The 24,106-nt window shown below is 40.4% G+C and overlaps 1 protein-coding gene across 1 annotated transcript in view; it reads right to left on the reverse strand.

Moving 5' to 3' along the window:
• YLPM1 (YLP motif containing 1) overlaps positions 1-24,106 on the reverse strand; it is a 76,283-nt gene that overhangs the window by 45,965 nt on the left and 6,212 nt on the right. The window contains exons 2-4 of the mRNA XM_011949809.1: positions 14,571-14,807; positions 12,308-12,487; positions 10,571-11,562 (exon numbers count right to left, since the gene is read on the reverse strand). Of these exons, the coding sequence (XP_011805199.1) occupies positions 10,571-11,562; positions 12,308-12,487; positions 14,571-14,807 (1,409 nt within the window). The remainder of the gene's footprint in view (positions 1-10,570; positions 11,563-12,307; positions 12,488-14,570; positions 14,808-24,106) is intronic.

Consider the following 24,106-nt stretch of genomic DNA (forward strand, 5'->3'; position numbering starts at 1 on the left):
GTGAACCCAGGAGGCGGAGCTTGCAGTGAGCTGAGATCTGGCCACTGCACACCAGCCTGGGCGACAGAGCGAGACTCCGTCTCAAAAAAAAAAAAAAGAAAACAAAAAACACTGAAATTTCAGAATACCAGAGATTTTTAAAGTGTGGGAGAGAGCAGGTCACCAAAATAGGAAAAGAATCGGAAAGGCATAACACCTACACAAGGTGACAGAACAAAACAGAACAATGATCCTAAAACTTTGAGGAATAATTATCTCCAACATCAAATTCTATATCCAAATTAGCAAGCAAGTGCGAGATTAGAATAAAGACATTGTCAGATACAGGATGACTAAGAAAATTTACCCCTCACCCACACTTCCTTAGCAAGTTACCTGAGCATGCCCTCCAGGAAATAGAGGGACTGAATGGTAACAGGAAGCCATGAGATTCGATAAATAGCTAATCACATTCTGGAAGATCGTCAAGGGGAATGCTGTAGTTAACACCCATATGGCAGAGTGTCAAGGAAGAATGAAAACTTTATTTTTCAGGACAGTTAAATAAATATATAATATCTAAAATGTGTAAGTGTGTAAGTCGTGGAAAGAGCAGCATAATTATTTAGTGCTATGAAGATGGCGACCAAAAGAAACAGCTAAATAATTAAAAGAGGATGCCACTGGAAAAAACATTTGGGGGGGCATGGGGATGGGGCAGTGGGTGGCCATTTGGCCCAATTTTTTTAAACCATGCATATGAATCACTTTGATAAAAATGTAAACTGTTATCTCTTTAAAGGGCACAGAGAGAGGATTAGCCCTCATCAGAAGGGCTGCTTCTCCTGAGACTACAAGATGATGAGCATGGTAAGTACAGCTAAGGGTTAGAAGTGAGATGTTTTACTGAGCTTGATAGGTAGACTTGATTTCCTGTGAGGCAGGAAGCTAAATTATAAATATAATGCAAAATAAAAACGTTTGCTAACATCAAGAAAGCAGCACTAGAGTAGATGGTCTATGTGAAGTAGTGAAGGTTTGGCAGAGCTATAATGGGCAAAGGGGAAAGAAGGTGACCAGGAACTTGTCAAAGTATATATATCACAATGCTAAGTAAGGATGAAGAGTATATATTTACAGAAGGAAAAAAGTATGCCACTTTAGGGCTTATGAAGGTTTGGTTCCTTTCTTGGAATTACATTTATTAATTCAAAGTGCCTCAATAATATATCAGATCAAAGTTGTATAAAGTCATTTGCTATGTATTAAGACTATCTTCCACAATGTACAAGAGTCCATGATAGACCTTATCAACATGTTATCTAGTATTCTAATCAAATTCTAAGTATGAGCAAAGTCCCTCCTAACAAAATTGTGAATGCCTTGAGAATTTTATCCATGACTGACATTTTGGAAGAAGCCACTTTTATTGAACATCTGCGATTGTCAGGTAATGTGCTGGTGCTAAAAAGAGAGTCATGCCTAACCTCAAGGAGTTCACTGTCCACAGGAAGAGTGAGACAATTAACTCAACAATTAGAACAGAATTTGATAAATACGGAACATGTTTGTCTTGCTATCCAAAGTATTCCCAATGTCTGACTGCATTAAAGAATGCCGATCTGTAATTACTGAAGTGCTGTGCCAGGGCAGGAAAAATAGGAATAAATAAAGCAAAGAATGGCAAGAAGGGAATTCTAGACAAAGAAAAGAGCATGTGTAAAAGCCAGAGGAAAGGACAAAGGAATTAGGAGGCATTAAAAGGTGTGCAGATAAGAGGACATGGCAGAAGAGTTGAAAGGGCAGGGTGCTTTGTTTTCAGACCAAACTGCTGATCAACAGCCAAGGCCCATCATTTTATTTTCATTCTGGGGGCCAGAAAATACTGAAACCATCTGAAATACAATTTCAACACTACATATAAATGGCAAATATGTATCACTATTTGACTTTTTTTTTTTTTTTTTGTCCTTTTCTGAGACAGGGTCTCACTCTGTCACCCAGGCTGGAATGCAGTGGCGTGATCATAGCTCACTGCAGCCTAGACTTTCTGGGTTCCAGCGATCCTCCCACCTCAGTCCTCCGAGTAGCTGGGACCACAAGTGCCCGCTACCATGCCTGGCTAATTTTTTATGTCACCAGGGTCGGCTAATTTTTGTATTTTTGGTAGAGATGCAGATTCACCAAATTGCCTAGGCTGGTCTCAAATTCCTGAGCTCAAGCAATCCACCTGCCTCAGCATCCCAAAGTGCTAGGATTACAGGCATGAGCCACTGCACCTGGCTATTACTGGACTTTCAAAGTTTCAACGTTCAAAGATGTACAAAATAACAGACTCAAAACCATTTTCATTTATAAAACTAGAGACCTTTTAAGCCTTTTTAACAAATATATCAAGAGATACTCATATTAAAAATCTGTATGAAAATAAGCCACTTTTAAATCAATATAATGAAATACTATGATCCTTTTGACATAAAAACATGTATGTAAAATATAGTAGAAACATTACATAAATTCACTAAATACAATCACATAAAAACGCATGCATTGTACATTGGTCAGATGAAAAGAAAAATAAGCAAATATTTGTTTTAAGTATTTAGAAAGTGTTTATTTGTAAAGTGTGTTATACACTCCCTTTAAAAACCCCTAAAACTAGGTATAAATACCTTAGAATTATAAAAATCTCAAAATTTGATATAAAACTCTAAAATGTAAAAACCTAAGAGGTATGATGCAGTTATACAAATACTTTTAAAGAAGGTATTTTCTGTATTCTACTATTTGCAGAAACATACTAAAATTAACAAACCATGGGAATTACAAGATACGAAATTCTGGAATTAAAATTCCTTCCCGTTTTGTTTTCATGTGAAATAGCACCTGTTTTCTAAATATGTATAACCAAGGTCCTAAAATTAAAATTCCCAAAGATAAGTAATCACTATAAACAGGAACAATCATAACAAATGGAAATATAAAGAAAACCTATAGCGCTCACAGTCCCTTACTAATTCTAGTAAGATAGCTATAGAATGGAAGAAGTCCACAATTCCAATTCTAAAGCCAGTCGAAATGTAGTTGTGACTGATCAGAAGCCTTGATATTATAAAGATTTCAATTCTTCCTCCAAATGGTCAATGGATTCTATGCAATGCTCATCAAAATTCCAGCAGGTTTTTGAAAACCAACAAGCTGATTCTAATAAGAATAATCAAGACAATCTAGAACAGGGGTCAGCAAACTATGGTCTATGTTCCAAACACAGTTAAAAGTGATCTTTTTTACATTCTTGAAGGTTTTAAAAAAAGAAAAAAAAAAAGGGCTGTACATGGTGGCTCATGCCTGTAATCCCAACACTTTGGAAGGCCAAGGCAGGCAGATGGCCTGAGCTCAGGAGTTTGAGACCAGCCTGGACAACATAGGGAGATCCACCTCTACAAAAAATAAAGTAGCCAAGTATGGCAGGACACGCCTGCAGTTCCAGCTACACAGGAGGCTGATGTGGGAGGAATGCTTGAGTCCAGGAGGTCAAAGTTGTAATGAGTTGTGATCCTGCCGCTGCATTCCAGCCTGGGCAACAGAGTAAAGACCCTGTCTCAATAAAATTTTTTTAAAATGTGAAAAAAAAAAAAAAGAAATAGAAAAAAAAGAAAGAAAAATATTTAACAGGGACCAAATGTGACCCACAAGGCCTACAAATATTTACCATCTGGCCCTTTATAGAAAGCTTGCCAGGCCGGGCACAATGGCTCACGCCTGTAATCCCAGCACCTTGGGAGGCCAAGGCAGGTGGATCACCTGAGGTCAGGAGTTCCAGACCAGCCTGGCCAAAATGGTGAAACTCCAGCTCTACTAAAAATACAAAAATTAGCCAGGCATGGTGGCGCATGCCTGTAATCCCAGCTACTTGGGAGGGTGAGACAGAATTGCTTGAACCTACGAGGCAGTGGTTGCAGTGAGCACCACTGTACTCCAGCCTGCGTGACAAAACCAGACTCCATCTCAAGAAAAAGAAAAAAAAAAAAAAGAGAAAGAAAGCTTGCCAATCCCTCATCTAGAAGCACAGAATTGGAGGACCTATACTAACAGATAAATTTATTGTAAAGCTACAGTAATTAAAACAATATGGCACTAATGCAAAGACAGACAAATAGACCACAGGAATGGAGAGTCCAGAAACAAACACATTTAAACTTTGGATTTATGATGAAGTCACTGCAAAGTAGTAGGGATGACTTCTTCAGTAAATGGTGTTCGGGTGAACTGGATAGTTATTTGGAAAATAATAAACATTGATCCCTACCTCACACTATATAAAATCAGTTCTATATAGAGTACTGATTTAAAAATAAAAGGTTAAAGAAATAAAAGACATAAGAAAAAGTAAATAATAATATTTATAGCCTTGGGATTACCTTTCTTTTTTTTTTTCAGTCAGGATCTCACTCTGTTGCCTAGGCTGGAGTGCAGTGCACAGTTCACTGCTGCCTTGTGGTCCCAGTTATGTGGGAGGCTCAAGTAATCCTCCCACGTCAGCCTCCCACATAACTGGGATCACAGGAACATGCCACCAAGCCAGGCTAATTTTTTACTTTTTGTAGAGACAGGGTCTCACTATGTTGCCCAAGCTGGTCTCAAATTCCTAAACTCAAGCAATCTTCCTGCCTCAGTCCCCCAAAGGGCTGGAATTATCAGTGTGGGCCACCATGACCAGCTGACAATATGTTTCTAAGAACAGAAAGAAAATGTGGTACAGTAATCCACTTAGTTATTACACAGGATGAACCTTACCTTATCACATATTTTGTGGCAAGAACCTGGACCATCTCAATTTGCTAAAAGTATATGTGACAGAATTATTTCATCTTTTAAAATGTTTGTGTGCCCAAATTTAATGGATGAGAAGAGTTTGTCTTTAATATTTTTTCGCTATTCCTTTATTTTATTTTGTTTTTATTTTTGAGACAGACTCTCACTCTGTCATCCAGGCTGGAGTATAGTGGCGCAGTTCTGCAACCTCTGCCTCCCAGTTTCAAGCAATTCTCATGCCTCAACCTCCTGAGTAGCTGGGATTACAGGTGTGCGCAACCACGCTCAGCTAATTTTTGTATTTTTACTAGAGACGGGGTTTTGCCATGTTGGCCTGGCTGGTCTCAAACTCCTGACCTCAAGTGATCCCCTCGCCTAGGCCTCCCAAAGTGCTGAGATTACAGATGTGAGCCACCATGCCTGGCCCCTTTATTCTTAAATTCTGTAAATTATTTGTAAAATTACTTTAAACTTTAAAATAAAAAGGGTCCATTGGACCTAAAAGGTAAATGGTAAAGATTACTTTTCTGGTATACTGAAATCAAACTGTTATACTGCAGAGTTTACTTTTTTTTTTTGAGACGAAGTCTCACTCTCGCTCCGTCACTGTGTCGCCCAGGCTGCAGTGTAGTGACTTGATCTCGGTTCACTGCAACCTCCACCTCTGTATTCAAGTGGTGCCTCAGCCTCCCGAGTGGCTGGGATTACAAGCGCACACCACCATGCCTGGCTAATTTTTGTATTTTTAGTAGAGATGGAATTTCACCGTGTTGGCCATGCTGGTCTCAAACTCCTGACCTCAAGTGATCTGACCGTGTCGGCCTCCCAAAGTGCTGGGATTACAGGTGTGAGCCACTGCGCCCGGTCTGCAGCATTTACATTCAAGTGCTCATTAAGAAAATAAAAAGTCCTGCAGTGAGAAATTTCTAACACATATAATGGACAAAGAACTGTCGTGTAGAATATACTAAGAACTCCTACAAAATCAATAAGACATAAAACCCAGTCAAAAAATGGGAAAAAGACTTGAATCAGCATTTCATAAAAGAGGAAATCCAAATGAACAATAATCAAATGAAAAAAGTGAAACCTCATTAGTCATCAGGGAAATGTAAATTAAATCCATTATCATGATACCACTAAACATCTACTAGGATTGCTAAATCCTAAAAGTTTAACAATACCAAGTGTTGATAAGGATACAAAAAAACTGAAACACTGAAATACTGCTGGTGAGAGTATGAACTGAAACAACCACTTTGGAAAAATATTTAACAATACCCATTAACGCAGAACATATATATACTCTATAATCAGGCAATTCCAATCCTTAATAGATATCCAAACAAAATTAAACATACACAAACAAACACATACATCTAAAGGGACACATACAGCATCAAAAGACACACAGCAGCACTTTTCATAATAACCAAAAAATTTCAATGATCATTAATATTAAAATGGAGAAACAGATTGTGGTATATTCATACAATGAACTATTGCACAGGAACGGGAATAAACAAACTACTACTACACACAACGTGGATGACTCTCACAATAATACAACGTCAAGTGAAAGATGCCAGACTCACGAGTACGTACGGTATTATTTCACGCATATAAAGTTCAAAATAGGCAAAACTAATCTATGGCTCAGTATAACAGTTATCCTTGGGGTATTAGAAAACTGGGGGGGATGAGGGAGATTTCTTGGGCATTAGTGATTCCTATTTCTTGATCTAGTAGTGATACCATGTGTGTCTTTTTTTTTTGAGATGGAATCTCACTCTGTCTCCCAGGCTGGAGTGCAGTGGCATGATCTCAGGCAACCTGCGCCTCCCAGGTTCAAGCAGTTCTCCTGCCTCAGCCTCCCAAGTAGCTGGGACTACAGGCATGTGTCACCACACCGGCTAATTTTTGTATTTTTTAGTAGAGATGGGGTTTCACCATATTGGCCAGGCTGGTCTCGAACTCCTAACCTCATGATCCGCCCACCTTGGCCTCCCAAAGTGCTGGGATTACAGGCGTGAGCCATCACACCTGGCCAATGTGTGTCTTTATTTTGTGAAAATTCACTAAGCTGAACACTTAAAATTGCGTGCTTCTCTGTTAGCTTTCAATAAGTTTTATTATATGTGAAAAACAAAAGGTCCTGGAAAACCAACATCCACTGATATGACAGTTTGCTGGAGCAACAGTAGTCTTCTAGAAGACTGAGTGAATCCAATGATACACACACTGTCAAAACAGCTCCCCTAGATGCTCAACAAACATGACATGCTATTTACATGTCATGCAGTTTTGTCACGTGACTTTTTAGAAATCTCGTTTTTAGAAAGCAGCCTAAATCTGGATTTTGCAGAAGCTCAAAGCCATTTACAGTACTTTATTTGTAACAGCATGTTATCAGTAAATTTGTTTAGCTATGTTCTAAACTCTTGCTTTTCTACTTAGCTTTGATTATTAAAAAAAAAAAAAGTGGCTTACCATATCAGTTATATGTTGATAGCAAAATCTGAATTAGGAATAAAGGAAGTTCACAGGTTTCCTTAATAGTATAGATTATTCTTACTTCAGTCTTGTTCACTGACTAACCAGCTTCCCACTGATTTTTTATCTAGTTACACTGGAGAAAAATAACTATGCCTGGGTAACAGCCCCAAACTATACTCTATAAGGGCTAAGTGAGCAAAAGAAGCAGAGGGGTGACTGAAATGGCAATGACATAAACTAGTCTGGGGAAAGGTTTTCAAAACAAGGTGGATAATGTCAGCAGGATCCAATTCAAGGATTAAAAAGTCATCCTTATCAAAGCTGCAGATGAAAATGTTGAAGAGCGATATCACATCCCTAGAACAATATAATCATTCACCAAGATTTCAGCAGACTGAAATGATGGCACACACCTAACTAGAAAAAAATCTAAAAAGAAATGTAAAGTCTTAGAAAAAGAAACAAGAAAAACAAAAACAAAAAACTGACCACACAAGTTCAGGATAAGAGTGACTTGGCTTAATGAAAGCTAATGTGAAAAAGACCTGGGAAGCTAGATTGATGTTAAGCTCAACAAGAGTCAACACTGTGAGAGTGCTGGAAAAAACAAACAAAAAAGCAATTTGTTAAGCTATACAATATAAGCACATTATTTATAATGAAGTTGGTACTAGGCCCATGGTCCTCTGCATCTGAAGTAAGTGTTCATTCTGAAGGAGGCTAACAAACCAAAGGCCAGTGAGTAGTACAGGAGGAGGAGGTTAGAACCAACGTTAAGATGAAAAGAATCTGAGTTGTGATTGGCAGAGCAAACTGGGTAAGGCAGGGTGAGGGAAACACGAGGGTAATAGTTTTTAAATAACCGTAGTGACACACTGTAGAAGAGGGATAGGATAATTCATTCTGTGTTGCTCCAGAGGCAAATCTAGAATCAACAGATAAAAGTTAAAGAATCACATTTAGGTTCAATGTGAAAAACAAACTTTCTAGAATCAATGACTTATATGGTAGTGTTCCTTATCACAATGCCAATGTCAAGTATACAACTGCTCATCACAGAAAGTACAATGGACTTAAAGTGGATCAGAAGTCCTTGGATTCTAATCCCATCTCGACCATTTACTAGCTGTGTTATATGAGGCAATGTATTTACAACCTCTGAATCTCAGTTTTTCTTATGTATTTATTTACCTTCTGATATTACTAAGAGGAATAAGTAAGATATGTGCAAGACCCATTTGTGACAAACTGAAATAGAATACAAATGTGCGTTGCAGTAGATGGATATAATATTAGATAATTGCTAATATCCTCCCAGCACTGAGATTAACTTCAGAAGTTATTTTCTTCTGAAGTAAGAAAAAACTTAAAATAGGTCCTAAATTCACACAGCCAAGATTTAGTAGGCAAAGAGAGAAAATATTAACATGACAGAAATCAAGGGAGCAGGAAATGTATGTTTCATGAGGTATTAAGAGTACTTCTCTGACAGCAAATTAGTCACCAGATCTAAAAGGCAATGCTCACTCCCGGAGATAAGTACGAATTCAAATCAAGATGATACACATGCCAAATAAGCACTGACAGTATAGGCTTGGATCACAGCAGTAAACAGTGCTTAAATAGTGCTTTTGCTTTGGGGACCCTCCGGACTCAACTGTACCTGTAATGGGGTTCTACTCACTCAGCTAAATAATCCTGACTGAGCAACACCAATCCTCTCAGTGCCAGTTTGTTAAGGGTAAGTACAGAATAATCTGCCTACTTCACAGGTTGTTGAGAAAACTCCCATGAGATGAGATAATAGTGTGTGTAAAGTCTCCAGCAAGGCTTCTTGGTACACAGAGGAATTCATGTTAATTGCCCCTTTGTCTTAACTTTGATTGTGGAGTTTTTTGTGCCACACTGCTTTCAGAATTATAAACTTGGGGAATAAAAGATATTTTGTTTTCAAATGTTAAAATGAGGTTGAAAAAAAAAATAATGATGTAGATCCATTGAGATGGAAATCTAAGCAATATGCAGATTGGTGGAAAAATAAGTTACAAGATAATCTACTCAGTATGATCCCATTTTTGTAACATATATTTTTAAAATGATTCTCTCCAGATGGTAGAATTAGGTGACTTTCACTTTTTTCTACACTTTTCTGTAATGTTTGAATTTTGCATAAGGAGTATGCATTTCTACTACAATTCCCAACTGAGAAAAAAATTGATTAAAGTATTTTTCTGGCTGAGTGTGGTGGCTCACGCCTGTAATCCCAGCACTTTGGGAGGCCAAGGCAGGCAGGGAGGCGAACACAGGAGGATCGCTTGAGCCCAGGAGTTTGAGACCAGCCTGGTCAACACAGGAAGACTCCCATCTCTACGAAGCATTTTTAAAAAACTGGCCAGATGTGTTGGTGCGTGCCTCTGGTCTCAGCCACCTAGGAGGCTGGGGTGGGAGGACTGCTTGAACCCAGGAGGTTGAGGCTGCACTGAGCCATAATTGCATCACTGCACACCAGCCTGGGTGAAAAAGTGAGAGCCTGCCTCAAAAAATAGTAATTTCCATAGAAAAGTTATCATTTAGGTCAACTTGGGGAGAAAAATCTATCTTTACAAACTTGGAAAAAATGAACTTAAGAGTTTTTAAAAGGTAAAGAGAAAAAACTTACACACCAGCAATTTGTTTTCTTTCTAAATATGTGGTTCTGGCAAAACAGAAGTATCTCCTTAACTGGGGAAAAAATAAAGGATGTAAGCTCCATGGGGGCAGGAATTTTATGTGTTCTGTTATATTAACTGCTCTAAGTACAAGAGCAGGAACTTAAATATTTGCTAAATGGATAAAAGTCCTACTTACCTTATGCTAAATTTAATTGCCTCAAGCCAGTAGAATATTGGCTTATTCATCTTTATCTCTAACAACTAACAAATTATCTAACAAATAGTAATTGCTAATTCAATTATTTGTTGAATGAAAAAGCAAAAAAAGATAAACTTTAATATTATTTTTAAAGCTAGTAAGTCAATATAAAATGATAAGCATTACTCCACAATACTACATTCATTCTGGACCGTAATCTCTGCAGACAGGACAAAAGCAGAGACATCAAAGAAATGGGGGCATGTTACCTTTTCTAGATTACATACATGATGTCTAACAAGCAGACAATATAAGTAGAAAGAGAGTATAAAAATTGTATAAATGAAGCTTTTTATACCATCGAGAACCCAATAGCCTAAATCAATAACATAGCCAAACCAAAAAAAAAGAGAGAAAAAAGCAGACCTACCTTGGGCCTCTTGGACTTTCCAAGTAACTACTTCTAGGAGGATCTGGAAGCAGGCCACCTGATCTCACTGGCATGTCCTTCACTGCAGTGATTGGCTGAGATGGAGCAGCAGAAGACTCCCCAAGTCCTTGATCAGATGAGAATGAACTGTATGGCAGAGCAGACTTGCTCAAAGGAGCTTTTGAATTCACTTGTTCTGATGGACCAGCTGATTGCAATGGAGGATGGTAAGTTGTGGGTGGGGCAGAACCAAAAGACACAGGAGTAGGAAGCAGTGCTGGTCTAGGTTTCTCTGGAACTTGTGAGCTCTGTGAACTGGAGGCTGGTGGAACTGGGGCTGCTGTTAACTGAGGAGGTATCCCTTGTGGAACTCCAGGGGGAGGTATTCCTGGAGGAGGTGTAGCTGAAGACAATGATGGGAGGGGCATGACAGGTGGAGGTGCTGTTGAAGAGAGAGATGGTGGGGGAAGAACTGGTGGTGGCCCTGCAGAAGAGAGGGAAGGTGGGGGGAGAACTGGAGGTGGCCCTGCAGAAGAGAGAGAAGGAGGCATCCCTGGTGGGGGAACAGAGGTTGGTAGAGAAGGTGGCATAACAGGTGGGGGCATGCCAGGTGGTGGCACTGTAGCAGGGAGGGCAGGTGGCATCACTGGTGGTGGCAATGAAGGAGGCAACACTGGAGGGGGCATTGTAGGTAGAGGTGGAGGCATCTGAGAATATGGAACAAAAGGAGGTGGCATTGACATGTTCCCAATATACTGGTTCTTCATGTTCTGAAATGAATTGACTTTCTCCTGGAGATAACTCTGAGTGGCTTTCATATGTCCCTGCCATGTTTTCCACTGCTTCTCATACTCCTGAAGCTGATCTTTATGAGGATAGGAATGGAGTTGTTCCTCCCATAGCTGAAACTCTCGCTCCCATTCTTGGTAAAGATGTTGAAACTGTTGCTGCTGCATCTCATAATGCCGCAGCTGCATATCTACAGACATGGTCTACAAATAAAAGGATAAAAACTATTTCAAAACATTCATATTAAGAGAATTAATCATAGGTTAAAATTTTGATGAATCAAGGGCATTTGACACTTTAGGAAATTAGAACACTAAAGACTAGGAGGCTAAGAATAAGTTTGTCAAGTTCTTTGAGTGATGATGATTTCTTCTTCCTTCTTTTGGCTTAGACAACTTACCACACAGTTGGAAAAACCAACCAAACAATAAAGCAAATACCTATCTTAGCAATAAGTATTTTTCAAGTTTTTAATATGGATAATTTTAAGAACTTGAAAAATGATCTGTTATTATAGATATACAGACACAACATTACACCTCAAAGATACAAGACAAACAAGTACCTAAGTCACTTTATCTTTTATGGTATATTTCCTTAGGTTTTTTGTGATGGCTGTTTTTGGCCTTTTTGCTTATCTGTTACTGTAGTAGTTTATAGGCAAAACACAGGTTAACCTGTAACTATATGGTTAAAATCCCCAGCTCTTAAGACCCTTAACAATAGTAAGCTAACATCTGGCCTGGGTTGACATGATCAGGAAACTCTACTATAACCCATCCCTCCACAGTCCCCCAGGTAATGTGGCAGAACTTGGGCACCCCTTGGGAAACAATTAATTGTCAACAGTTGATATCTTTTGTTTTTCACACTTAAATCTTTCAAGAATAACAAATCATTTCAATGTCTTGGGGCAACTTCCTATTTGTGGACTATGGAAGCACTTGCCTGTATATGTGGTGGGGGCTGTATAATCTGCTGGTACTGTTGCAGAATCTGCTGTAACTGAGTGTGCTTCTGCATTATTCCCTGATACTGGAAACCAACTCGATGTTGCTGGTGCTGCTGCCAGTGTGCTGCTGCAGCCTGCAACTGCTTTAACCTGGCATCTTCTTCTGGGTCCTCGGACTAAAGATAAAAGAGGACACATCTTTATGTAAGTCATAAAATAGCAACCAAAAATATTTTATAAATGTATTATAGGCTGGACGTGGTGGCTCAAGCCTGTAATCCCAGCACTTTGGGAGGCCGAGATGGGTGGATCACAAGGTCAGGAGATCGAGACCATCCTGGCTAACACGGTGAAACCCCGTCTCTAATAAAAAATACAAAAAACTAGCCGGGCGAGGTGGCGGGCGCCTGTAGTCCCAGCTACTCAGGAGGCTGAGACAGGAGAATGGCGGGAACCTGGGAGGCGGAGCTTGCAGTGAGCTGAGATCCGGCCACTGCAATCCAGCCTGGGCGACAGAGCAAGACTACGTCTCAAAAAAAAAAAAAAAAAAAAAAATGTATTATAAAGTCCAGAATCCCTACAACTCAGAAACATCTAACTGTCAAACACAGTTATCTTTAGTTCTTTTTGGATTGAGAACAGTTATTCTATCTTTAGATAAAACACATAGCTCTATGTATACTATTATGGATACTAATACAAAGGAGTTTATAAATTCCATAGTCTTCACTAGAATAATAATCTTATTATTCCTAAATATGACAACAATTTTCCTAGTAGAAAGTGGTACCAGGCCGGGCGCCACACCTCACACCTGTAATCCCAGAACTTTGGGAGGTCAAGGCGGGCGGATCACTTGAAGTCAGTAGTCCAAGACCAGCCTGGCCAACATGGTAAAACCCTGTCTCTACTAAAAATACAAAAATTAGCCAGGCATGGTGGCGGGCACCTGTAATCCCACCTACTTGGGAGGCTGAGGCAGGAGAATCACTTGAACCTGGGAGGCGGAGGTAGCAGTGAGCCAAAATCGCACCACTGCACTCCAGCCTTGGCAACAGAGTGAGATTCCATAAGAAAGAAAAGAAAGAAAGAAAAGGAAAATAAAAGAAAAGAAGAGAAAAGAAAAAGGAAAAGAAAGAGAAGAGAAGAAAAAAGAAAAGGGGTCTCAACTATTTGGAAGGCTGAGGCAGGAGGATCACTTGAGCCTGGGAGGCTGAAGCTGCAGTGAGCTGAGATCATAGCACTGCACGCCAGCCTGGGCGACAGAGTGAGACCCTGTCTCAAAAAACAAAAACAAGTGAACCTTAAGTTATAGACCTTTTCACTCTATAAGAAATCCCTTTCTTTTTTTGTCACTTTTCACCGATGGACTACAATATAACCATTATGGTTTGATAAACCCTTCATATAAGGCTCTTGGGAGAACAATGACCTTCGGACCAATATGAGAACCTCCCATGTGCCACTCACTATGCTGAGTGACAAGGAGTGACATTATCACATTTAATGCCTCAATACCTCTATGTGATAGCTACTACTGAATACACCCATTTTGCAGAGGAGTAAATTGAAGCACGGAATGGTTATCAAATTTGCCCAGTCACTACTAGCAAGTGGCAGTACCTGAATCATAGCCTGGGTAGCTGGACTCTAAAAGCTCAAGCACTCAACTATTGCCCTGTACTGTCACTATGAACATATGCTGGCATCTTCCTTTAGTGCTTAGAGGTACTCAATTCAGAAGAGTGTCTAATTCTTCACTCAAACTAGGAAAAATTTCCTTTTCTAAATCTGATACAACAGGCCAGGCACGGTGGCTCACGCCTGTAACCCCAGCACTTCGGGAGGCCAAAGCAGGCAGATCACTTGAGGTCAAGAGTTCGAAACCAGCCTGGCCAACACGGTGAAACCCTGTTTCTACTAAAAAATACAAAAATTAGCCGGTCGTTGTGGTGCGTGCCTGTCATCCCAGCTACTCAAGAGGCTGAGGCAGGAGAATTGCCTGAACCTGGGAGGCAGAAGTTGCAGTAAGCCAAGATCGCACCACTACACTCCAGCCTGGTCAAGAGTGCGAGATTCTGTCTCAAAATAAATAAATAAATAAACTTGATACAACAGATATCTGATTATTTCAAATGCAACTTTCTAGGTACTTTAAAAAACAAAAATATATATCCATTTATGATAAAAGTATACATAAATGAATCAGAAAAAAGTTAAATAATTTAATAAACACTAAACAATTAATTATATGGTTACCTGGGGTTCCTCAGGTGGGAGAGGAGGTGGCACTTCCTCATTTGGAGGTGGCAATGGGGGCTCCTCAGAAGAAGGAGATTCCGGAACTTGACTGGTGGCAGGTACTGTAACTTCTTCTTTTACCGGCTCTGGTGTATCCTTTGCTACCACAGGACCCTTTTTGTGTCCTGGCAAATGAACTTTTGTCCTCTGTTGCAAACTGAGCAAGTGCTGTCGATACCAATACTGCTGCTGTTCCTACAACAGAAACAATTTTTGAGAATTCCTGTTGACAATCATGTATCTCTGCAACTTGGTGTTGACAAGGAGCTATCTTTATGTCTGTGTTCATGTGTCTATATGTAAGAAAAGGCAAAGCTAGACTGAGGAAGACAAATAAGTTAACAAGACCTTAAACACAGGCTACAGAAAAATTTCAGTTCCTCCCTCAAATTTATACATTTAAATTAAACCATAGATACTAATTCAACATGCTTTTGTACTCTTAACAAACACATGCTTTTGGAACTTGATAAATGATCAGGGTAAATCACTTCAGTATTCACAGCTACTTATTTTTAACCTGGCTTCAGTTTGTTCAGATTTATTGACTGGGGTCTTGTAATTAATGAATAGAACCGAACAGTACTACCTATCTTCTCTGCCTTCTCTCTTTCTCCTCCAGCACTCCTCCCTCTTCTCTTTCTTCTTTTTTTTTTTTTTAAGACTGCATCTCGCTCTCTCACCCAGGATGGAGTACAATGGCCTGAACATGGCTCACTGAAGCCTCGACCTCCCAGGCTCAAGCAATCCTCCCTCCTCAGCCTCCTGAGCAGCTGTGTTCATAAGCATGCACCATCACCCCCAGCTAATCTTTTTATGTTTTATAGACACGAGGTCTTACAGTGTTGCCCAGGCTGGTCTCGAACTCCTGGGCTCAAACAATCCTCTCACCTCAGTCTCCCAAAGTGCTAGAATTACAGGTGTGCACCACTGCATCCAGTCTCTTCCTTCTTTTAAACACCTGTTGTAGCATTAGTCTACCCATACTCAGATGTATGCACATATAAGAGAATATGCTGTGTTTTATTTATTTATTTTTTTTGAGATGGAGTCTTGCTCAGTCACCCAGGCTGGAGTGCAGTGGTGTGATCTCGTCTCACTGCAACCTCTACCTCCCAGGTTCAAGCATTCTCCTGCCTCAGCTTCCCGAGTAGCTGGGATTACAGGCACCCCCCCCACCACCACGCCCAGCTAAATTTTTGTATTTTTAGTAGAGAGAGGGTTTCACTATGTTGGCCAGGCTGGTCTCGAACTCCTTATCTCAGGTGATCCACCAGCCTTGGCCTCCCAAAGTGCTGGGATTACAGGTGTGAGCCACCGCACCTGGCCAATATACTGTCTCTTAAAATGCTTTCGATTTATTTTAAAGGCCTTAGTTTTAGGCTGGGCGCGGTGGCTCAAGCCTGTAATCCCAGCACTTTGGAAGGCTGAGATGGGCGGATCACGAGGTCAGGAGATCGAGACCATCTTGGCTAACACGGTGAAACCCTGTCTCTACTAAAAAACACAAAAAAACTAGCCGGGCGAGGTGGTGGGTGCCTGTAGTCCCAACTACTTGGGAGGCTGAGGCAGAAGAATGGTGTAAACCCGAGAGGTGGAGCTTGTAGTGAGCTGAGATCCGGCCACTGCACTCCAGCCTGGGTAACAGAGCGAGACTCCGTCTCCAAAAAAAAAGCCTTAGTTTTATCTTTCATACTGTAATTTTCTGAAAGCTTATTTTGTGCTTTCATGTTTTAAAAATTACAACAATAAGCTTCGTATGGAAATATTAGAAAATACAGCCAATCCTCATTATTCTTGGATTCTGTATTTGCAAATTTGCCTACTTGCTAAAATTTTTCTTTTTCTTTTTTTGAGACAGGGTCATCTCCCTCTGTCACCCAGGCTGAGTGTAGTGGTGCAGTCTTGGCTCACTGCCACCTTTGCCTCCTGTCCTCAAATGATCCTCCCACTTCAACCTCCTGAGTAACTGGGACCACAGGTATGTGCCACCATCTGGATAAATTTTGTATTTTTGGTAGAGACAGGTTTCACCATGTTGCCCAGGCTGGTTTCAAACTCCTGGACTCAAGTGATCCGCCTTGGCCTCCCAAAGCGCTGGGATTACAGGCAAGAGCCACCATGCCCAACCTAAAATTTATTTCTAAACCCAGAATCCATACTCACTGAGTTTTCCCAGTCATTCACAAACATGTGGAGAGCAGTGAAAAACATGAGTCCCCTGATGTGTGCATTCCCAGCTGAGACAAATCGCAAGGTGATGCTCTGCCTTCTTGTTCCAGCTCTATACTATAAATAAGTGTCCTTTTCAGTCTATTTAGTGCCACATTTTTCATACTTTTGTGCTTTTTTTTGTTGATTTCACTGTTTAAAATGGCCCCCAGGCATAGAGCTGGGGTGTCCCGAGAGCAAGAAAGCAGTCTTATGTCTCACAGAGAAAAGATCTGTGTTAGGTCAGCTTTGTTTGGGCAAGTGCTACAGTGCTGCTGGCCATGAGTACAATGTTAATAAATCAACAATATGTACTAAATAAGGTGTCTTTAAACAGAAACACACATAAGCAAGGCTATGTGTTCATCAATTGATAAAAATATGACAAGAGACTCACAGGAACCGAACCCTGTATTTCCCCAAGGAGCAATGGTTCAGTATTCACTAATTCAGTGTCTATAGTGACTTTAAAAATCTCAAATAAAAAAAACTGACTACACAGGTAAGCAATAACTAATTAATTAAAATCAATAAAAGAAATCTCACCACTCAGAAAAAAACTACAGGAGTGTCATTATCCTAGTATTATATAATTTCCCATGGTTACAAGGTTGCATAAGGAAAACCAAAAGTTATCATAACACTAAAATATTCACTGATGAACTGTTCTGTATACTTATATGACTAACAAAAGCATATGTTTCTACTACAATTGTATGGATGTAGTATTTTAAGAAAGTGATGTTGGAGAACACTGGAACTTATTACTGGCAGCTGAGGATCTGATAGAAGTCCTACCAGTTGGCCGGGCGCGGTGGCTCAAGCCTGTAATCCCAGCACTTTGGGAGGCCGAGACGGGCGGATCACGAGGTCAGGAGATCGAGACCATCCTGGCTATCACGGTGAAACCCCGTCTCTACTAAAAATACAAAAAAAAAACTAGCCGGGCGAGGTGGCGGGCGCCTGTAGTCCCAGCTACTCGGGAGGCTGAGGCAGGAGAATGGCCGAAACCCAGGAGGCGGAGCTTGCAGTGAAAAAAAAAAGAAGTCCTACCAGTTAACAACCAAACAGTACTTTACAGTAGAAACTATATAAGAGAATGGCTGAATACCAAAAGTTGAAAAACAGTCTTATAAAAATCAATAAATCCCTAAAATATTTTTTCAACATGTCAAAAAATGAAATAAAAGATGATCTATACTGTTGTCATACAATTTTCCCACGAAAATTATAGCAAAGAAACCTAATCTACACTTTATTTTTTGTTCATTCTAAAACTTGGCTATGATTTCATTTATAACAATTCCATCAAACATAAAATCTGCTTATTCTTATCACTTTGAGCTTTGTTTTTGCAGACTGGGTCCCAATCAAATGTTTTATGTTTTACAATAAACTTTTGGTTCCTGTGTTAAATGAATTCACTTTGCTTGCCTATTTTCTAATCCAATTATCTTTGGATAACTAGCATTTCCTACACTATTAATATTTTCTAGTATAACCCCCCTAACTTTCCATACGCAAACAGATGCACTAAATATACATGATATATACCTTTCTCTCACCAAACATACTGATTTGTTACCTACTTTTCATTCAAAGAATGTAATTTTTCTTAGGGGACAGCTGCCGTCCGCTCTTTTTATATCTTATCTGGTAGTCAAGCATAGTGCTGGAGCACACAGTAGGATGTCAATAAATGGTTATTGATCAACTGAAGCCCTTCCCTCTCAGTCACTCATTTCTATTACCTGAAACTTGCTCCAATCTATTGGGAAGAATAAATTCCATCTCATGAACTCTATCTTGACATTTAACCCATGACTGGGTTTTTTGGTTTTAACTATTATACATATAATCATCAGCTCCCAGGATATAATTACAGATGGTCCCTGACTTAACAATGGTTCAACTTATGATTTTTCAATTTTATGATGGTGTGAAAGTAGAAACCATACCATGAATTTTGATCTTTTCCCAGGTGCAAAATATTCAGTATGATACTCTCTTGTGATGCTGGACAGCAGCAGTGAGCCCTGGGCTCCCAGTCAGCCATGCCTCATGAGGGCAAACAACCAATCCTGGGTCAGGTGCAGTGGCTCACACCTGTAATCCCAGCACCTTGGGAGGCCAAGGTGGGCGGATCACCTAAGGTCAGGAGGTCGAGACCAGCCTGGCCAATGTGGTGAAACCCTGTCTCTACAGAAATACAAAAAAATAAAGGCCAAGCGCAGTGGCTCATGCCTATAATCCCAGCACTTTGGGAGCCGAGGCAGGCAGATCACGAGGTCAGGAGATCGAGACCATCCTAGCTAACACAGTGAAACCCTGTCTCTACTAAAAATATTAAAAAATTAGCCAGGCGTGGTGGCGGGCGCCTGTAGTCCCAGCTACTTGGGAGGCTGAGGCAGGAGAATGGCATGAACCCGGAAGGTAGAGGTGCAGTGAGCCAAGATTACGCCACTGCACTCCAGCCTGGGTGACAGAGCAAGACTCCGTCTCAAAAAAAAAAAAAAAAAAAAAATACAAAAAAATTATTGCATGATGGCGGGTGCCTGTAATCCCAGCTACTTGGGAGGCTGAGACAGGAAAATCGCTTAAACCCAGGAGGTGGAGGTTGTAGTAAGCCAAGATCTCACCACTGCACTGACTCCATCTCAAAGAAAACAAAACAAAACAAGAAAAAACCAATACTCTACTGTGTACTGTCTGGTCAGATGACTTTGCCTAATGTAAATTTTCTGAGCACATTTAATAGCTAGACTAAACTATGGTATTCAGTAGGCTAAGTGTATTAAATGTTCAACTTACATTATCCTCAACTTACAATGGGTTTATTGAGATGTAACCCCACTGTAAGTCAAAGAGTATCTGTACTTTTACTATTCAATGTAAGAAAACAGCACACTTGGCCGGGCACAGTGGCTCATGCCTGTAATCCCAGTACTTTGGGAGGCCGAGGTGGGCAGGTCACCTGAGGTCAGGTGTTCGAGACCAGCCTGGTCAACATGGTGAAACCCTGCCTCTACTAAAAATACAAAAATTAGCCAGGTGTGGTGGCACGCACCTATAATCTTAGCTACTCCGGAGGGTGAGGCAGGAGAATCCCTTGAACCTGGGAGGCGGAGGTTGCAGTGAGCCGAGATCATGCCATTGCACTCCACCCTGGGCAACAGAGAAAGACTCTGTCTCAAAAAAAAAAAAGAAAGAAAGAAAGAAAGAAAGAAAACAGCACACTGACCATGAAGGTCAATAACAATGTCGCATCAAAACACTTTCTTCCATTATTTTAATACTGAAAACATCAACAGACTTATCCTTCAGTTTTAAAAAAAATCAATAAATTCATTCTCTTTTAAGTAGAAGTTAAAAGTTTCCTTTTTAAAAGTTGCTTTGAAAGCATTATTTTTATTTTATTTTTATTTTTATTATACTTTAAGTTCTAGGGTACATGTGCATAACGTGCAGGTTTGTTACATATGTATACTTGTGCCATGTTGGTGTGCTGCACCCATCAACTTGTCAGCACTCATCAATTCATCATTTATATCATGTATAACTCCCAATGCAATCCCTCCCCCCTCCCCCCTCCCCATGATAGGCCCCAGTGTGTGATGTTCCCCTTCCCGAGTCCAAATGATCTCATTGTTCTATGAGTGAGAACATGCGGTGTTTGGTTTTCTGTTCTTGTGATAGTTTGCTAAGAATGATGGTTTCCAGCTGCATCCATGTCCCTACAAAGGACGCAAACTCATCCTTTTTTATGGCTGCATAGTATTCCATGGTGTATATGTGCCACATTTTCTTAATCCAGTCTGTCACAGAAAGCATTATTAAAAGATACAAAGATGCAAACTATCTTTCACAAACTAAGCCAATGTTACAGATATGAAGACTGTACAGGATGAAAACTGTACAGGTCGAAATTCTTTATCAGCTTCTTCTTTATCACCTATTCTCATGCTTTGTCTTAGATCCAGACCAGGGTTAAGAACTTGTTAAGGGCTGAAGTACTTGTTGATTCACTGTGTGTACTGTGTTCACCGTGTTGACCAGGCTGGTCTCGAACTCCTGACCTCAGGTGACCTGCCCGCCTCGGCCTCCCAAAGTACTGGGATTACAGGCATGAGCCACTGTGCCCGGCCAAGTGTGCTGTTTTCTTACATTGAATAGTAAAAGTACAGATATTCTTTGACTTACAGTGGGGTTACATCTCAATAAACCCATTGTAAGTTGAGGATAATGTAAGTACTCACAGTATGCCCTGTAGGTCAATTTCTATTTAATATGAACCCTATAAGTAGTAACCAGATCTAATTCAATCCTAGGATAGGTTTCAGCACATTTTTGAAGCTCTAGAAATAAATAATAACGGTATCACTCACAAATGTCCTTAGTGACCCTAAGAGAAGCGTGATTATCCCTATTTTAGAAAGAAAAAAACATGCCTGAACTTGCTAACGACGCCACTTCTTCTGAATGTCCATAACTCCATTTCATATGGGATGTTGTTTTATAGGTAGAGAGAAATCATAGTATAGGTCAGATTTAAAATGACATTGAATGAAGGGATTTCAAACATAAAGAATGCAGAACTATTGGCCAGGTGCGGTGGCTCATGCCTGTAATCCCAACACTTTGGGAGGCCAAGGCAGGAGGATCACAAAGTGAGGAGTTCGAGACCAGCCTGACCAACATGGTGAAAGCCCGTCTCTACTAAAAATACAAAAATCAGCTGGGCATGGTGGCACATGCCTGTAATCCCAGCTACTTGGGAGGCTCAGGCAGGAGAATTGCTTGAACCCAGGAGGCGGAAGTTGCAGTGAGCCGAGATTCTCGTGCCACTGCACTGCAGCCTGGGCGACAGAGTGACACTCCATCTCAAAAAAAAAAAAAAAAAAAAAGAATGTAGAACTATTTGTCACAAATATTGTTACTAAGAAAGATGCTGCCAAGGCAAGAATATCGCTTGAGTCTAGGAATTCAGACCAGCCTAGGCAACATGGCAAGATCCCATCTCTATGAAAAAAAAAAAAAAAGATGTTGATTTTAATTTACTCAGGAAGCACTTACTGACCACTTGCTTCTAGTAATGAACTAGATACTAAATGATTTTCCAAGTGGAGAAATACAAAAGAGGTGAGTGTTTGTGTGTAATGTTTTAAAGATTAATTTTGGAAGATTACCTTTCCTATCCAGGTTATCATAAATGCCTATAAGACAATGTTCTATGTCTTACATTCTAAAGCAGGGGGCAAGGAGGACACTTGGTAAAATAATGAATTGGCTTTCCATTTTAGAAATTTATTTAAAACAGGCTTAAATATTTTTGAGATTCACATTCTACTGTAATAATCTGGGTCACCAGATAAGCTTAGTCCTCATCTATTTTTTTTTTTTAATGCTCATTTACTTCATCTATTCCTCCAGTTCCTTCCCTCATTCTCTCTCTCCTTCAGTCAAACTTCTTGAAAGAGTTGTCTATACTCACCATCCCCATTTCCTCACCTTCCATCACTCCTCAAATCAATGCAATATGGCTTCAGTCACTATGAAACTGCTCCTGCCAAGGTCAACAATAATCTACATGTCAGTAGGTGCAAAAGATAACTCGCAGTCTTTATCTTGCTTGACCTCTCAGCAGTACTTGACACAGCTGACAACTCCCTCCTCCTACAGTCTGCTCCTTCACTTTCATGGCACCACACTGTCCACTATCTTGATTTTCCATCTATCACACTGATGCCAAAGTAATTGTGGTTTTGCCATTAAAAGTAATTGCAAAAACTGCAATTACTTTTGCACCAACCTAATATGACTACCTATTTGGCCATTCTTTCATTGGTTCCCTTAGATACTGCTATTCTGTGGAGCTAGGCTTAATGTCCTTTAACCTCAGTTCTTACTCTACACACATTCCTTGAGAGGCTTCATTTATTTCTGTGTCTTCAAATACCATTTTTATGCTGATGACTTACAAATCTGTGTCTCCCAGATCTTACATCTAGACTCCAGAGCTATTTCTAACTTCCAACTGGACATTTCCATTTGGAATCTGTCTCAAGAACCCCAAACTCAGTTATGTCTGAAACTTAACTCATCATTTTCCCCTCACCCCCAGAAATGTTCTTCCTCTTTCTCCTTTAGGTTTTTCTGTTTTAGTACATTTGACTACCATCCACCCTGCAGCCCATCCCAGAAACCTAAGAATCATTCTTGATGCCTCCCTCTCCCTAACTACTCAACCTCAAAGTGGATTCTAGCAGTTAAATATTTCTGCACTCTTCCCACTTCTCTCCATCTCAACTAATACCATCAAAGTCCAAACCACTATTATCTCTTGCCTGGATTACTTCAATAACTATTGTCTCTAAATCACTCTTGCTCCATTTAATTCTACTCTCCACATTGCAAGCAGAGTGAGCTTTCAAAAATGCCAGTCTGTCACATTCACCTATGCAAAATCCTTCAATGGCTTCCTACTGCCCTTAGAATAAAGTCCTTACAGGCCTTCCCTGATCTAGTTCATACCTACCATCCTCACCCTGAGCTTTCGGTGAGCCTTACAGAACTTAATTCTTTGAACTTTAACTTCTGGTTAATTTCTATTCTTTTTCTTTTTTTTAATTGAGATGGAGTCCCACTCTGTCGCCCAGGCTAGAGTGCAGTGGGGCAATCTTGGCTCACTGCAACCTCTGCCTCCTCGGTTCAAGTGATCCTCCCGCCTCAGCCTCCCAAGTAGCTGAGATTAAAAGCAAGCACCACGACACCCAGCTAATTTTTTGTATTTGTAGTAGAGACAGAATTTCACCATGTTGGCCAGTCTGGTCTTGAACTCCTGACCTCAAGTGAGCTGCCTGCCTCAGTCTCCCAAAGTGCTGGGATTACAGGCATGAGTCATTGCACCTGGCCTACTCATTTTTTTTTTTTTTTTTTAGGTCTCACTCTGTTGCCCAGGCAGGAGTGCAGTGGCATGAGAATTCCTGGGCTTTAACAATTTTCCCACCTCAGCCACCCCCAAGTAGCCGGAACTACAGGCATGCAACACCATGCCTGGCTAGTTTTTTAAATTTTCTGTAGAGAGGGGGTCTCACTTAATTGCCCAGGTTGGCCCTGAACTCCTCAGGTGTGAGCACCCAGTCCTCCTACTTATTCTTTAGAGTTCATTTAAATATCACTTTATAGGCCCTGCGTGGGGGCTTACGCCTGTAATCCCAGCACTTTGGGAGGCTGAAGGAGGTGGAGCACAAGGTCAGGAGTTCAAGACCAGCCTGGCCAAGATG

Source organism: Colobus angolensis, unplaced genomic scaffold (assembly GCF_000951035.1).
Source record: "Colobus angolensis palliatus isolate OR3802 unplaced genomic scaffold, Cang.pa_1.0 Scaffold3, whole genome shotgun sequence".
Classification (NCBI taxonomy): Eukaryota; Metazoa; Chordata; class Mammalia; order Primates; family Cercopithecidae; genus Colobus; species Colobus angolensis.